Below are 15823 nucleotides of genomic sequence, written 5' to 3'. Positions count from 1 at the left end.
GAAACAGCACGCTGCCAACATCAGCTCCCACCGTCTGTCACAGAATTTAATAGCTAACTCAGGGCATGGTCTTACCAGCTGCCCTGAGAAACCATATTCCTGACCCCCTCACGAAAGCCTCTTCTGACCATGAAGAAAGCATGCTGGACATCAGCTGGAGACTCAAAGGCAGAGGATGTTCTCCAACGGCTCTTTTCATACCCACATTCTACCTTCCTGACACCTCCTAAATGAACAGCCATGCTTGACAGGCTTTGCTGCAACTCTTGGCTGCGGTTCGGCCTCACAGCAAGCTGCAGAGCGATGCAGCTGCCTCGTTGCGTGAGGGCCAGGCTGCCTCAGGAAGGAAATCTCTCCTGCCCCAAGTCCCACTGCTTTGAAGGAAAAGCGCAACCACCTCCTGCAGTTTGGCCCCCGTGCTCAGCAAAGACTGAGAAGCATCCAAGTTATTTTTAAGCCTAGGCACAAAGGTGAATTAAGACCTCTCCTGGAGGTTACAAACTCTTCCTGTTTTATTTTTAAGCAGTAGTTAAGGAGCGAGCTCAGACAAAAAGCTCCAGAATCAGGATGCTTTTGTATCAAAATCCTGAACCATGTGGTGAAAGTGACTTTAAATAAAAAGAGGATACGAGCCACAGAAATAATTTCCTTTGTTTCTTCCTAAGACTTGCTTTCAGACTTTTGATTGATAGGTATAAGGGCAGGGTATACACAAGAAAGTCCATATAAAAGTGGACATGAGATACCCTAAAACATCTCACCAATAAGCCCAAACCACAATTATTTATTCCTCGGAGGATGCCTATGAGATGAAAGAGGCTGTCTGGATAATGCTGCTCTATGCTATGCCCACCACAGTCAGATGAAGTTTTTCATGTGTCCTCTAGCCAATCTTTGGTCATTCAAGCATTGCTGGTGCTAGCTGATCATCTGCACCCCTGCTGAAAGTCACTGCTGTCACAGCGGAGTCAACAGAATATATTCCTCATGCTGCAACGGCCAGCACTCGCAGAGTTTGGCGTCTTCCTCCAAATCCACCTTCCTCAGCTGTTTGAATTGAGACATTGGATTTTACACTGAAGTAACTCGAGCACAAGCATGTAACCCCATCAAGCCACCACTGCTGGAGGAGGAGAGGAGAAGATAGTTGCAAAGCTCTAAAATCTTGAAACTGCCATAACAAGGTTTGGTAGAAGACATTCAATGAAGACAGGAGAGACATCAAGATACCAAAATGCAGCCTCTGGTAGCCAAACAGGACCTTTTGGTACAGAACACTCAAAAACCCCCTAAACCCACAAGCAAACAAAGACCACACACATCCCACAGGCTTTGACATTGGGGTATCACTAATCAGTCCCTCTGCAGGCAGGGAAGTTTAAACCTTTAGTTTTACTGCCACCTTAGTTATTGGCAAATCACATTATAGTGGAATCATCAGATTTCAGGCAACTGCTTATATGCAGTGCAAATTCTTTAAGAAAATTCGCTTTCAAAATACACTTTGTCTTCAAATCTCAAATACAGTCTCCTCATCAGGGCTTAAAGCCGTTATAGCCCAGTTACACTACCATGTTTAACACCTGCTGGTTGGATAAATAGGTAAAAATTCCAAATAGCATACAAGTGACCCCAACCATTTCAAGAACCGCTTCATTTAGATCTGGCTTAACTTAGTTCATCCTTTATGATATTCAGGTATCTTTAGGAACTTGGGAAAAGTTACATTCGACTGAAATAGTAAAATAAGAAAGGAATCTTCTAGAACTGCAGCTTGAAGCTGAATAATGTAACAGACTGCATCTTATGTTTTTCTAAGTCCACTTTCAAGGGGCTGAAAACAACCAACTGTTTAGAAAGGCAGTAATTTAGCAGAGATGTTTTTGCAGCAAACCTGCAAATATTTTTATATTTTACAGTCTGCTGGATGACATAAGTGGAGACAAGAAAAACATCCATTCCAGACACTTGCATCCAAAAAACAAAACAAACCCAAAAGGACTAAGCAGCAGTGTGTCAAAATTTCACCTGTACCTGCATTCAGGTCCTTTATTGGATTGAAATATAGAGACAGAAACATGAGATTTCATCTTCCAAGGTGGCAAAGAGTGCACCAAAATACTAAGAACTCATACAAAAGGCAAAGCTCTTCTCACATTGGCGTGGCTCTAAGACAAAAGCCAGACATTTCTGAAAACCGTAATGCTGAAACACTTTCGCTGTTTGAACAGAATTAAACAGCTCAAAAACCAGCAAGGGACTGCATGCTGTGAGATCTTAATAATATGTCCTTTTTGGCTCATTGAGTTTGAATAGGAAGACATAAAATTCAGAAATAAACGTACACGCGTTACCAAAGGGAGTGTGCATAATGTTTTCTACTGCTTTGGCAGTGACAGTGCTATAGCCTTATGTCCCGGGCAATTTATTAACTGAGAATCTCACATTAAACGTGTACCGTTATGGTAGCTGGCTTGTGACCAGGGAAAACACAAGACAGGGCAGACTGCTCCTCTTTCTTGCCACCATTTCTAGCACACAGCATAGATTTTTCCCTGTTGCTTTGCAATTTAACTATTCTTTGACACTTAAAGCTGTGGCTCTGTTGCAAGGGACTTGGATTTTCAGGAAAGGCTGGCACCCACAGAGGCTATTTTCTTTAAGAGTTGGGGTAGGATTTTTCAGGACATACTGGAAGGGAGTGAAAAGTAAATGGGAAAGATGTATTTAACTGTGAGCATCTTTGAAAGTAAAGGCCTTGGGGGTGGGCCTTTTACTTATGGGCTGTCAACAAGTTAAAAATAGGTAGCCGAGTACCTGGATGTGCTATGCCTCCAACCCTGTTTTGAGGCTTGTTAACATATACACATCAATCTGAATGACAACTGTACAACTAGAGATCTGGGGCAGGAGTTTCCAGGGCAGTGTTATATCCTGCTGCCACACTAGTGCCGTCAAATGTGATCCTTTAGATACTTGGTCAAAACATGCAGGAGAGAAAGCATGCCAATTACTTAAGTTCAGAGATACAAATTAACTTACCTTAAGCTGACCTATTTCTTTAAACTTGTAAACTTCAAATTCCCAGAGTTCTGTGTTTTTGCCAAGAATTTTCTGGCACTTTCTGTAAGGAAGATGAAAGGGGAGAAAATAAAAGTAGGTACACAGAACAATACAAATGTGACAGCATTACTGCAAGCATTCCTTTCTCCTTTCTTCTCCCTGTCAAGACACTTTCAAAGGTCACTTATTTTGGCAACCATTGCTTCAAGCAGAGTATGCCAGGTACTCCTTCTTTCAGATCTTACAATTTCTTTGCATCCAAGAGGACTTGACTGCTTACTATGCATTCACCCTTATTGATTAGGGGCATATTAGCTTTACGAGTGAAATTTTTAAATCTCTGCTGAGTGAAATTGAGCACTTCAAAAGATACACTTTCACATACATGAAAACACAAATCTTAGGTAATTTCCAATCCTTGCTTTAGATACCCAAATTTGACATTTTTGTTTATACTCACATAACCACAAATTATTTTCTGATGGTCTTGTATGTAATGACACACTAATAAACTTAAGATTATCAATATCCAAAGAAAGCTTCAATTTTGAAAATATAGTGTGAATGAAGAAAATCAAGGCTACTTTCAAAAATAGTCTCAATTCTAATTAAACTTTAGAAAGATTACAGTAACTTTTGGGTCACTACAGGCAAGAAAATACAAGGTGCAGTAACACATCTGTATGTTTTGAATCTTCAGAAACTCCAGAACACACAGAAAAATCAACATCACAAAATACTTCAGAATCAATAATTTTCTTTCGCTTTTTCCTCACACAGATACACTTTAGCCAGCAAACAAAATCTTTAATATGTTACCGAGCAGCCAGGTCATGCTCTCCTTTCTCCACTAGGTGATTTATATAGGCTAAGCCAATGTCCTAAAGGGAATAAAAATAAGGAATTAGTTATAAAAGTTTGGAAGTCAAATACTTGACTGCCACAATAACCATAATTCCAGCTGTATATACTGTTGTCAGGTCAAGCAGCAGGCCCTAAGTGAACACCCCCAGTTCTCCTTTAAATGTAGGGCCCACAGACCAGTCAACACAAAATACTTGCCTAGACCACTCACAGGTTCAAATTAAAATGATCTTTTAAATAATTCTCATAATGACATCGACACTGGGAAGACTGTGCCACCTCTACATATTAAGGATTGTTCAAAACACATAGCTGGTCACTCAGTGCCTGCATTAGTTATCTCAAAAATAAAATCATCAGCCATTGTATGATACACCTTCTTTATCAACACAAAGTTTGCAGAAGAGAAAAATGTTGATTGAGAATATAAATCCTAGTGCTGCTTCATAAGGTAAAGGAATTACCAAAAATTTAGCAAGCTTAGGCCAGTTCTGTTTAATATCTTTATTAACGATCTGGATGAGGGGACTGAGTACACCCTCAGAGATGACACCAAGTTGGGTGGAAGTGTTGATCTGCTGGAGGGTAGGAAGACCTTACAGAGGGACCTGGACAGGCTGGATTGATGGGCCGAGGCCAACTGTATGAGATTCAACAAGGCTCAGTGCCGGGTCCTGCACTTCGGTCACAACAACCCCATGCAATGCTACAGGCTTCAGGAGGAGTGGCTGGAGAGCTGCCTGGCAGAAAAGGACCTGGGGGTGTTGGTCAACAGCTGGCTGAACATGAGCCAGCAGTGTGCTCAGGTGGCCAAGAGGGCCAATGGCATCCTGGCCTGTACCAGGAATAGTGTGGCCAGCAGGACCAGGGAGGTGATAGTGCCCCCGTACTTGGCACTGGTGAGGCCGCACCTCAAGTACTGTGTTCAGTTTTGGGCCCCTCACTACAAGAAGGACATCGAGGTGCTGGAGCGTGTCCAGAGAAGGGCAATGAAGCTAGTGAAGGGTCTGGAGCACAAGTCTTATGAGGAGCGGCTGAGGGAGCTGGGGCTGTTCAGTCTGGAGAAGAGGAGGCCGAGGGGAGACCTTATCGCTCTCTACAACTCCCTGAAAGGAGGTTGTAGCGAGATGGGGGTCAGTCTCTTCTCCCTAGTAGTAAGCAATAGGACAAGAGGAAACGGCCTCAAGTTGCGCCAGGGGAGGTTTAGGTTGGATATTAGGAAAAACTTCTTCACCGAAAGGGTAGTCAGGCACTGGAACAGGCTGCCCAGGGAAGTGGTTGAGTCTCCATCCCTGGAGGTATTTAAAAGACGGGTAGATGTAGTGCTTAAGGACATGGTTTAGTGGTGGACTTGGCAGTGTTAGGTTTACGGTGGGACTTGATGATCTTAAAGGTCTTTTCCAACCTAAACGATTCTGTGATTCTATTATTACATACTAATTTCCCCTCTCAAGCGTTTATCACACAGGTCAGCTGCAAAATTATTTTGGTAGGCATTTAATATATTAAAATTTTGATGAAACAATTGTGCCTTCTGCTGTAATCCCAATGCTGGTGTCAAGGTCAATACAGCCCAGTGTATCCACTGCATAACTTAAGAATCATATCACTAAAAGCACATTGTTTCCAGCAAAAAAGAGGACTGTACAACAACAACAACAAAAGTCCTTGTTTCTTACAAAAAAACCCCCATTTGGGTCTTCTGAGGTACAACATAAATTTTTTGATCAAAATCAAAGACAGTACTGAGTGGAGTAGAATACAAACTGAGGTACCTAACAACTTTAATTGTTCAATCTACTACAATAGATTGAACATACATCAGATTCTAGGATTTCATTCCACTATAGGAACCACCTTTGTACTTTCAACTTCACCATTCTCAAGAATGAAGATTTCAGGCAGTCTTTTTCTCCTGTGGGCCAGCTCCCCAGTGAGGAGAGAATACAGTTTAAGGAAAGGAGCCATACATCTGTGATTGTTTAGGACACCTGCTCAAGAGGTGCAGAGGGGCAGTGATCACTATTGCAACCTGAAAATCCCCAAGACCGCCAGACTTGTCAGGTGGTGTGAGTGTGATATCACCGGTCTGTTTGCTGCCGGCAGTGAGAGCGTGAGTTGTTTTAAATCCCCATACCACTAACCCTTCACTTAGAGCTTGATGTCAACATTTTGTCCCTCAACACATTCCATGGGTTTTGCATTAGAGACCAAACACTCAACAGCTCTGCTTGTACATACCCATGCTGAATTTCATCCTAGCGGAGCAAATTTTTGCAAACCAAGAGAAAAGCTTTTTTTTTTTTTTTTCCCCCTTCCCCTTTCTTTATATTGCCAGCACCTCCTTTAAGAATTCTTTACATCTTTTGCAAGGGACACAGAGCAGCTAAATCATACAAACTCTGTGATAGGTGATGGCTTGCCATTAGGTCTTGATTCAATTTCTGGACTATACAAGAAGAAAAGAATTTTTAAGACATACTGATATACACTGTGCATATTACAACGGTAATCTGGCTAAAAATTAAACACATCTTCTAATACTTTGTACTTGAATACAAACTTCCATTTAAAGAAGCAGCAATATTAATGAAATACCAATGTGTTCACACTGAGGTCAATTTAAACAAACAACAAAAAAAGAGCTAAAATTAACGATGCTTTTGTGGCTATTACATTATCCCCCCCGTTTTGTCTTAAACATCGATACCCTTTGCTGCTCTGTGAAGGGACTATAAACATGGGAAAGAACTATACAGGAGAAAAGGAGCTTAACTATGTAAAATAATGAGAATTGCAAAGCAACATGAGAGCACTAGATGTGAGACTGCAACTGAATTTCAATAGCATTTAAAAGGTCTTCCAATCGCACCTTTTAAACTCCTGCCAAAACCCTGTCACATGTACAAGGTAAAAGTTAAAGAGAAATGTGTCACACACACCCCGCGCCCCCAATCTCTAATATTGTAATACTGTGTGTTACTTGAAACAACAGCAAATTTAATACAAAAGAAAAAAAAAAACAAACCATCAGCAATCAGAGAAGTGCAATTCTCTTCTTTTTAATGTCAATAGCACCTTCATAAAATCCAGATCCTTTTGTGTTTCACACACTAACATTCCTGTTTTGCAGCCAAAACCAGCAAATCGAATGCTAGTTGGAGTATGCCTAACAGCTATTGTCTGGTGCAAAACAGACGAATACTGGAATGTATTTGTAGCATCTCATAGCATTCTAAAAGAAATCAGATATTTTGTTTTGAAATTTTGAGACTTACCAAAATCTTGTGCTTTTTTATGGTTTTCTGACTTATCTCAGCTGCCATCAAAGCTTCCTATATTCAAAAAGCAGAAAACAGAGATACTAGCCAAATACACAAACTTTCAGTACCGAAAGCTCTAGAACTGCATAAATCAACTATTTTTCAGAGCAGGGTGTTTGAAGCACTAGAATTTTTAATGCCATGGTTGGATGAACAGCTTTGAATTCATACTCAAACAAAAGCAGTCAACCAAAGAGAAAACTACTTTTGTTTCCATCTGGGTTCACTCCGCATTACTATATTAGGATCAAATCGCAAGATTACAATGAAACAGACAATGCAATCGCATTGGATCATTTTCAAATTAGAACCCTTCACTACCAAAACCTGCAAAAAATATCATCAGGAAAGGGGTGGGGGAAGGCTACCTTTCACTTCCCCAGCCCAAAAATCTTATCCAGTCAGACTGATTTATATTTAAATGTCATTTGCTGTTTTTCTACTTTTTTGAAGTGTACAGAAACAAAGCTGGCACTTTTACAAACAAAATGAAACCTTTAACATACATCATAACACACAAGCTATCTACTACCTTGAATGGCTTTCACAAAGGCACACGCACAGCTGTCACTTGCAAATTACTGGAGTCTTCAGGGACCAAATGCTGTGATTTACATAAATAGCAAAACTGCACTCATCATACGAGTTTGCTATTCAGATGCAAAAGCATCCACAAGGATTTAAACAAATCTGCATGAGGAATATCATGATTGCATTAACAAAAGGAATAACTGCTGAAAGGTTTTCCCACATTTTTTTTTCCTTATAATGGGCGTCCAACAAATAACATGTAAATAAGAATTTGCAAGTTACTTTATGCATTGTAACAAGTGTTCTAAGTCATTAACTGCAGGTCATCATAATCCAGAACACGGGGTACATGTTGATATTGTAAGAATATTATTGTTTTAGGTGTTTAGATATACATGCTTAAAGACACCAATATTTATGCAACCAAATACTAAGCTGCTTTTTTCCAAGGGAGCTATATACTTTTTTTTTTTTTTAATATTGGCTCTGCTTTTTTGTGAGTAACACTACTTTCAGCACCAATACCTACAGTTCGAGCCCATATTATTTTACTTTTAAAAGCTTTAAGACTGAAGGTGAGTATCGTGGAGTAATGGACAGTACCCTAACACAACCTTTTCGTTCTATAGTGGAAGCAATATAGAATGGGAAGAATCTATTATCGCCCACCAAGTCCATTTCCCTTCCCTCTTTAGTCGGGATACATCTAGAAAAATATCCACGTAGCTCATTAGTTAACTGTTCTGCTGCTTTAAAACCAAAACCCAGCTTTAATAATTTTCAGTGACAGCTAATACATTTCATATCTGATGCTGAGAGCAGTATTCACAGCATCTAATTCAGCTACCTCACCTGGGTGCAATTCAGATGAGTTGTTTCGGTAGGAAGACTAACTCTCCAGAGAGATGGAAAGATGTATAGTCAATTCCTACCCTTTACAAGGATTAATCAATGACTATAGGAACAGAAACTATCCAATCCAAATGACCTAGCAAAGTTCTTCATCCCACCCGAATTTCCAAACCAGGAAAGCCTGAAAGAATGTTGTAAAAATTACTTCGTATTTCTTCTTTTCAAGAAGCCAGTCAATGTGGTCATCTTGGTCCCGCTCTTTAGCCACGACCACGTCTCTTGGGCTGATGATATAAAAAAGTGATTCACCTTCTGAATACTCTGTAAATGCATACACAGGTTTATTATTATTATATTTTCCTTAAGTAAAGCCCTGCTTTTTAGTACACCCTTGAGGGGAATTTAAAAAGAGGAGATGCATGCAAGAGAGCAAGGCTACTCCTGCAGAACACGCTTGTTTGGGAAGCTGTATTCTTCAATAAATTAAAACTGGTTTAAATGGCAAAATAGCTTTCAAAAAAAAAAAAATCACTACAGCTTATTGCAAATTCTGATTCATCCACTATGTGTAAACTTTATGATGGTTTAGAACACATTATTATACTTTTAGAGGACTATTACACTACATAGCCTGCAATAAACTTATCCTCCCCATCAAGGTCAAGGCCATCAAAAGCATAAATGATAGATGCCATAACCCCTGGGGACATAGCACATCATTACAGCAATGCATTTGCAATGCTATAAGTTAAGGTTATATGTATAATGCATTTGCTTATACCATAAGCCTTTATTTTTGAGTAAGCTCAAAGTAAAAATGTACTTAAAGGTAAAATCAAACACAGAAGATGACTGTTCAGAATAGTTATTATTTCCACAGAACCCATGAAGAAACACATCAATATTTTGTAGGTACAGGAAAGAAAACCATCCCCCATCCTTCATCTGTATCTATACACACATACAAATACACTCCCGAACTGACAAGCAATTCGCAAAATAATGCTTGTTTTAAGCCATCCAAAAAATTTAGACTTCTCAGATGAACTAGAATATTCATTAAGCATAGAAGTACAATTGTGGGCATCAATGTTCTGCTTAGGGACAGGTATAAAGAAATCCCAATTCTATTGATAGCAGCAGAGATGTTTTGGAGATCAGGAGGAGATATACTATATTTCTAGTGGCTTAAGGGCATCGATGTACACAAAGAGGCCTGCCAAGCCTATGATTTGAAGCATGCTGCCAGAGAAGATGCTTAAAAATCAGATTCATGGATTTTAAAAGCCAGAAGGAATGTTTCTGTATAACACAGGCTATATAATCTTCACCGAGGAATTCTGCATCAGCTTTGCCATGCATCTTTCTGAACTACAACACATACATCAGAAAACCATCCCGTCTTATTTAAAAGACTGGTATATATTGTGCCAGGGCTTAATCTCCCTGCCTGTTACATAATTAAACCTACCCAGGCTGAACTTGCCAAACTCCAGTTTCTATTCATTACGTTTCACCATTCTGGGGTCTGTTACATGCCAACAGCTTTGTCAGTACAGGGAAGTCAGTCCTTTGTCAGTACAAGAAATATCAGGGTGCCCCTTTTAAGTTGATCCAGGCGCATCTTACTGTTGAAATGACATTTATTCCATCTTTGTCTCTAAAGCAGCTTTTCCACTATTTTACTCATTTCACTATCCCTGAAGCCCTTTGTGTCCAAAGAGACACAAGGGCTCACATGTTGAATACATCTCCATCAAAAATACTGCCTTCCACGATACTGGATGTTACATGAGAACTATATTTCTGCCTTCCCCAGTATGTCTGACTTAATAGATGGCATTACAAATCCTGATGTTTAAATATGCACATTTGTTTTCTTTCGTGTGACTGGTTCTTGTGGATTTCCACTTTAGTGTCATTAGCAGTTATAGACAGTTATTCAAGATGACATAAAAATGAAAAAAGAAGCTAAGTCCTCCCCAATCAAGTCTTTTTTAACCAAGTTACGAAAATAAAACAAAACAATATTAAGAACACCTACCTAAATGATAATCTCTACATTCATTTTCCTGAAATCCTCGTACTGTGAGCGCATCAGAAGAGATCTCTTCACAGGACTCAGGTAGGGGTTGTACAATATCCAGTCTAGGCCTTGCACAACACTCCACTTCCTAGAAAACCGCAAACATCTTAGTTGCATCCTACATGATTTACCTTAGCAATGCCAACTGATGGTCATCTACGAACAAGGCTGAAATTCAACAGCTGCGAACATTCCCAAAGGTCCAGTACTTCGCACTGGGTACTCAGCTGCAAACCATACAAGTTGCAAAGCTGTGCTCCACAGAGCAGCTGTAATCACATGTGAAGCACAAAGGAAAGTTATTCCTACTCATGGCATGCTTCCCTTGAAAAGATCAATGCAGAGAAGGAGGTTTAGACAAGACACAGGTCTAACCCTTCCCCTGAGTTTGCTCACTATTTTTCTGCTCTTGGTCACAGAACTTTTCAGGGTTATCACAGATGATCATCAACCATTGTATTCAACAAGCAACAAAACAATTTAAGACACATTCCCAGCTGGGCTCAGGCCTCGAAGGACAGAGCTCTATGAATCAATGAGATTCTGGTACCAAGAGGAACTTGGCTTTTTTTTAGCTGGTGTTCAAGTTTGCACTTTTAAGCATCCAGCAGCGGTAGGGAAAAAAATTCATCTGAGAACAATCAAAAACCCTTGCTGTGCTGATGATCTTAGAGTAACATGAACTTTTAAGTGCAATGTAGGTGGTTATGGTAAAACAACATCATGGATTTCCATCTTCTATCCAAGGGAAACCGCTGTCTTCAACTAGCTGTATTTTTAATTAAGTCAAGGTCCAAGACAATCCCTTATTTTCTACTTCTGGCTGCGAATTATAACAAAATATAGAATGAAAGAGCTAGGAGACATATAAAGTGGATTTACATAGCTCTAGCCTACCCATTTGGCAGCAGCACCACTCGGGTCTCGTCTCAATTTAACTGTTCCAGTACAAGTGAGGAAAAAAAAAAAAAAAAAGGAAAAAAAAAGCAAGCCATAAGTTCAATTCTGATCTAATTTGTAACAAGTAGGAAGTTGTCATTTGAAAGCTGTGAAATGAAGCGTAGGAAGAACAGTGTTCCTCACAACTCAACAGCATTTGGAGCGCGTAGCACTTCTGCTGCAAGCACAGGCTCCACGGAGCCAAGACGCTAACAGAGGGGTTCCCACCACACTAGAGCACAGACACAGTGTCAGGGATGAGAGTACTTTTGTTTCCTTGCTGGAGTTACCCAGAGGACTGAGAAGCAATCAAAGTCTAGCATTCCAAGTTTGTTTAAAAGGCTAATTAAAAGCAAACGCATGAAGAAAATATCTTTCCTATGTTCTATTACCATTACATCACCTAAAATTCTCTTTTCATCTTTCTTTCCTGAAGCAGTTAGAAAGAATTTAACCTTTATCAGTCACTACCTCCTTTATACTAGCTCCTTTCCCATGCTGCTACTTCATTAACAGCAGCTTCCCAATTTCCTTGCGCCCTAGCATTTCAGCCCACCTTTTCCTCCCCTTTCCTTATCCCATTTGTTTGCCTCCTTTTCTTTCACCGTCTCTCCCGCACTAGAGGACTACTGTACCGGCTCTCTTGGGAAACACTGCTGTGACATTATTTTTCTCCTTAATATAAATAAAGAAATAATAATCTGACAGCCTGCAGCAGAGCTAGAAGCTAACCCTATTGATTTCAGCAGGCTCGAGCATTTGTTTGAACCTACAGCATTTCATTGCCTAGCAACTTGTGCACCCAGTTGCTTAAGGTTACTATGGTGATGGTTGTCTAATGCAGACATACTATCAAAGAGATGATCAAGAGCATCTGCCATTCTCACACCGCAACTTCAAGGATTTCCTCCACTGCCTCGCCTTTTAGTTGGCAATATGAAATAAATGTCGGAGACAGACACGGCACTCGCCCGTGCACAGTAAAAATGGCTGACATGAATTTTAATTTCTACCTACCTACCCACGTATCTGGGTGTACACAACTAAAGGTCTTGGAAGCAAGGGAGACAACGATGCCACTTGCTTGCAATCATGCCTCTCACCCCCGCCACAGTGACTCCTATTGCTTGAGTTGACCAACTTCACTACTCTCATTTCTTTTAAGATGCAGTGTCAGCAAGGCCCTCTTATGGCTAAAAAAGATCCTTTATTTCATCTGGTACAGAAACAGCAGAAAGAGAGAGAGAAAAGGAGAGGAAAAGAGAGAGGGGGGAAATGAACGAAAAGGGAGAGAGAAAGACTATCTAGAGCCCTTCTCTGCTTCCCGCAAGAAATAAAGGAACCCAGACAGGACTTCTGAAAGGTAAATACATCAGTCTTCAACACCACCTCCACTAACCTTATTTCATAGGTCAGAGAAGTTTCTGTTCACTACCAGCGGACTGCAAATTCTTTCACAGATAATCAGATCTACGTGACTAGTTTAAGCCCCAACTCACAGGGCACTTCAGTGCTGTGAAGAAACTGCAACATAAAAATAATTACCGTTTTTTCGGAAATCTCCTTTACATAAGAAAGTATAACAAGCTGGTCGCAGAGAGGCGCAAGTCCGCTGATATAGAATTCGGTGTCGAACTGGAAAACTGAAATACAGGAAAGACAACAGACTATTAAATAAATGAATGTGTATGAACTACTCCCTAAGAAAAACATACAACTGATTTTTCAGTGGCAATCAACAGCATGCAGTGGCACTTCAGAGAAATGAAGACTCAATACATATAACAAACCTACAGACTTCCCAGTTGGATCAGCAAGATGAAAAATTACATTTAACAGATTAAATTTAATTCTTCAAGAAGAAATGTTTGTGCTCCAGGACATGCTAGAGATGAAACATTTGAAATGAATGGTCAGCCTGATTTTCAGTAATCACACTGAAAAAAAAGGAAGCAAAACCAAAACCAAACTCAATAAAATAGGCAATAAATAGAACATTTTCATTGGTTTGCATATTTGCAGCAAGTTCATGTGGCCATAAAAGAATCACACCTGCAACCCGTACTGCTATGATATATGAAAACACAAAGATCATTATTTATTTATCATCACTTCAAACATCACAGGAAGATTTACAGATATCCTCATTACAAAGAAAACATATGGTTAAGCAGTCCCTTTTCTTGTTTATAAAACTGAAAATGTAATTTCCTAAAATCGAGACAGTTACATGATGACTATTTTGAGAAAGAGAAAGAAAGGGAGAGCTGAACTGTATTTACAAAAAGGCTCATTAAAGCAGACTCTGCCACAGAAATAGCTATTTAGCTTTATTCTGCTGGATTTACAGTGCAGGCATTCAACATCTGGGAAGCCCTTCTTGTGGGGTCCTCTCTCACAGGGCCCAAAACAGGAATCATCCAGGTGCTTATATTAGAAAAACTTGTGCCTATAAGCATTTACAAAAATATCAGATGCATCATCATTTTCTCTCAAAACATGGTTTTAGGAAAATCTAAGCATAAGTAGGGGAAAAAAGTTTCCTTGCTTACTGCTTAGCATGCTACATTACTAATATCTACTGTTTACTAAAATAGTTACTGATTATTTTAGTAAAGCAAAGAGAAAATGACATTAAAAAAAAAGGCTGATCTTCTTTAGCTAAGATAATAAGGAACAGGACAAATCATCGTCCTGCTAAAATTCTGTCACGTAAAGTACAGATTTGACACCTGTCTCTCAATGAATAAGCAAATACTGTTTTTCTCTTAATGACTGTTGACACTTTGACATCACCAGCGGACCAAAGCACGGCACAAGGGTAGGAGCGTTCAACCTATTCTAGGAGACAATTGGTTCACATTTGTAATCCTGTACGTAATTTTGTTGTTCTAGCCTGCAAAACTGATATTACTTCGACTGTGTCACGTGTTGCTCTGATTGATGATTTTAAACAAACCACATCAGAAACATCTACATAACATATCTTATTCCCAGTTTACAATTTAGTATTTGGCATTTTAAAAGAATATGGAAGGCAGGAGGAAAAACATGGAAAAGAAAAAACAAAGTCAAATCCATAATGCTGGCTAGAAGGACAAGCAAAGAAACTTTCATTTCAGCTTTAAAAAGTGTCAAGTGAAGGCTATCAAAGGCATATAAAATATTGTGGTTTGAATTTGGAGAGGAAAACAGCATGGTGAATGATACCTTTATAAAGATTATGGGGACAGTTTTAAAAAACCACGTGCGTTTCTTTGACTTTCACTGGAACTTTAGTTCCTTTGCCAGTGAAAATGTTTGCAACATCCATGTAACGGTGTATTTAGGATCAAGCGGTAGTACTGTTCTGTCAGACAAAAATAAATAAACAAATAAAAATCATCACTTCAAGTTTTGTTTTTAAATAGGAGTTTAGTTTCCTTGGTTTCACTTTCAGCTTTCTCTCAGCTCATCCTCCTCAAGAGGCCTTGTTGAAACACAATGCCTTCTCTGCTGCTACAGCCTTGAACAAAGAATAGCCGGCATCGACAGTGCTTCTTGACCTGATAAAAACCTTTGATGCAGCTAATCAAAAAAGTTTTACTGAAAAAAATTACAGAAGTTATAGCTGCACAGAACACTAATAGGTTAATTTGACTTACTCTCTGGACACTGTTGTGATGAAGGGGGAAAAAAAAAAATCCAACATACAGGTATTGCAGAAATGCTGTTAATTTGAAAAGGATCCAAAACAATTAAAACAAACATAGTATTGAAGTAAATGGGAATGACCGAGGTATGGCCATGTGTCATACATGTTTATGCCTGTCATAAGAAAAGATGGAAGATATGCTGACAGTGGATCTACTCTATGTTCAGCCTCTATGTACAGCTGTCAAACAAATTACCAGGAAGCAAAAAGAAGAAACCTGTAAATCTTTTTTCATTGTTCATTAAATTAAATACATGAACTATACCACACTACAGAAATAATATAAAATAAGATAATATATGCTACATTATTTACCCAAACTCTATAAAGCAACTTTCTCTGGAATTTAAAGATCAATACACATGTTGTGGACTGAAACTAAAAGAAGTCTATTTCGTTTAAATCAAATCTCAAAAAGCAGCCCCTGCTTTTCCACTGCAGATTTATTGACTGAAATTCTGGTTACAGTCA

At 39.3% G+C, this 15823-nt stretch overlaps 1 protein-coding gene across 4 annotated transcripts in view; it reads right to left on the bottom strand.

Annotated features, from left to right (window-relative positions):
* VPS41 (VPS41 subunit of HOPS complex) overlaps positions 1-15823 on the bottom strand; it is a 110394-nt gene that overhangs the window by 27713 nt on the left and 66858 nt on the right. For all 4 annotated transcript variants that reach the window (XM_082303903.1, XM_082303905.1, XM_082303904.1 and 1 more), the window contains 6 exons: positions 13204-13301; positions 10678-10807; positions 8839-8954; positions 7206-7262; positions 3883-3944; positions 3043-3124 (listed from right to left, as the gene is read on the bottom strand). In XM_082303903.1, the coding sequence (XP_082160029.1) occupies positions 3043-3124; positions 3883-3944; positions 7206-7262; positions 8839-8954; positions 10678-10807; positions 13204-13301 (545 nt within the window). The remainder of the gene's footprint in view (positions 1-3042; positions 3125-3882; positions 3945-7205; positions 7263-8838; positions 8955-10677; positions 10808-13203; positions 13302-15823) is intronic.

Source organism: Platalea leucorodia (assembly GCF_965183815.1).
Source record: "Platalea leucorodia genome assembly, chromosome: 1".
Classification (NCBI taxonomy): domain Eukaryota; kingdom Metazoa; phylum Chordata; class Aves; order Pelecaniformes; family Threskiornithidae; genus Platalea; species Platalea leucorodia.
Note: the sequence above shows the minus strand (reverse complement) of the source record. Positions and strands in the feature narration are given on the sequence as shown.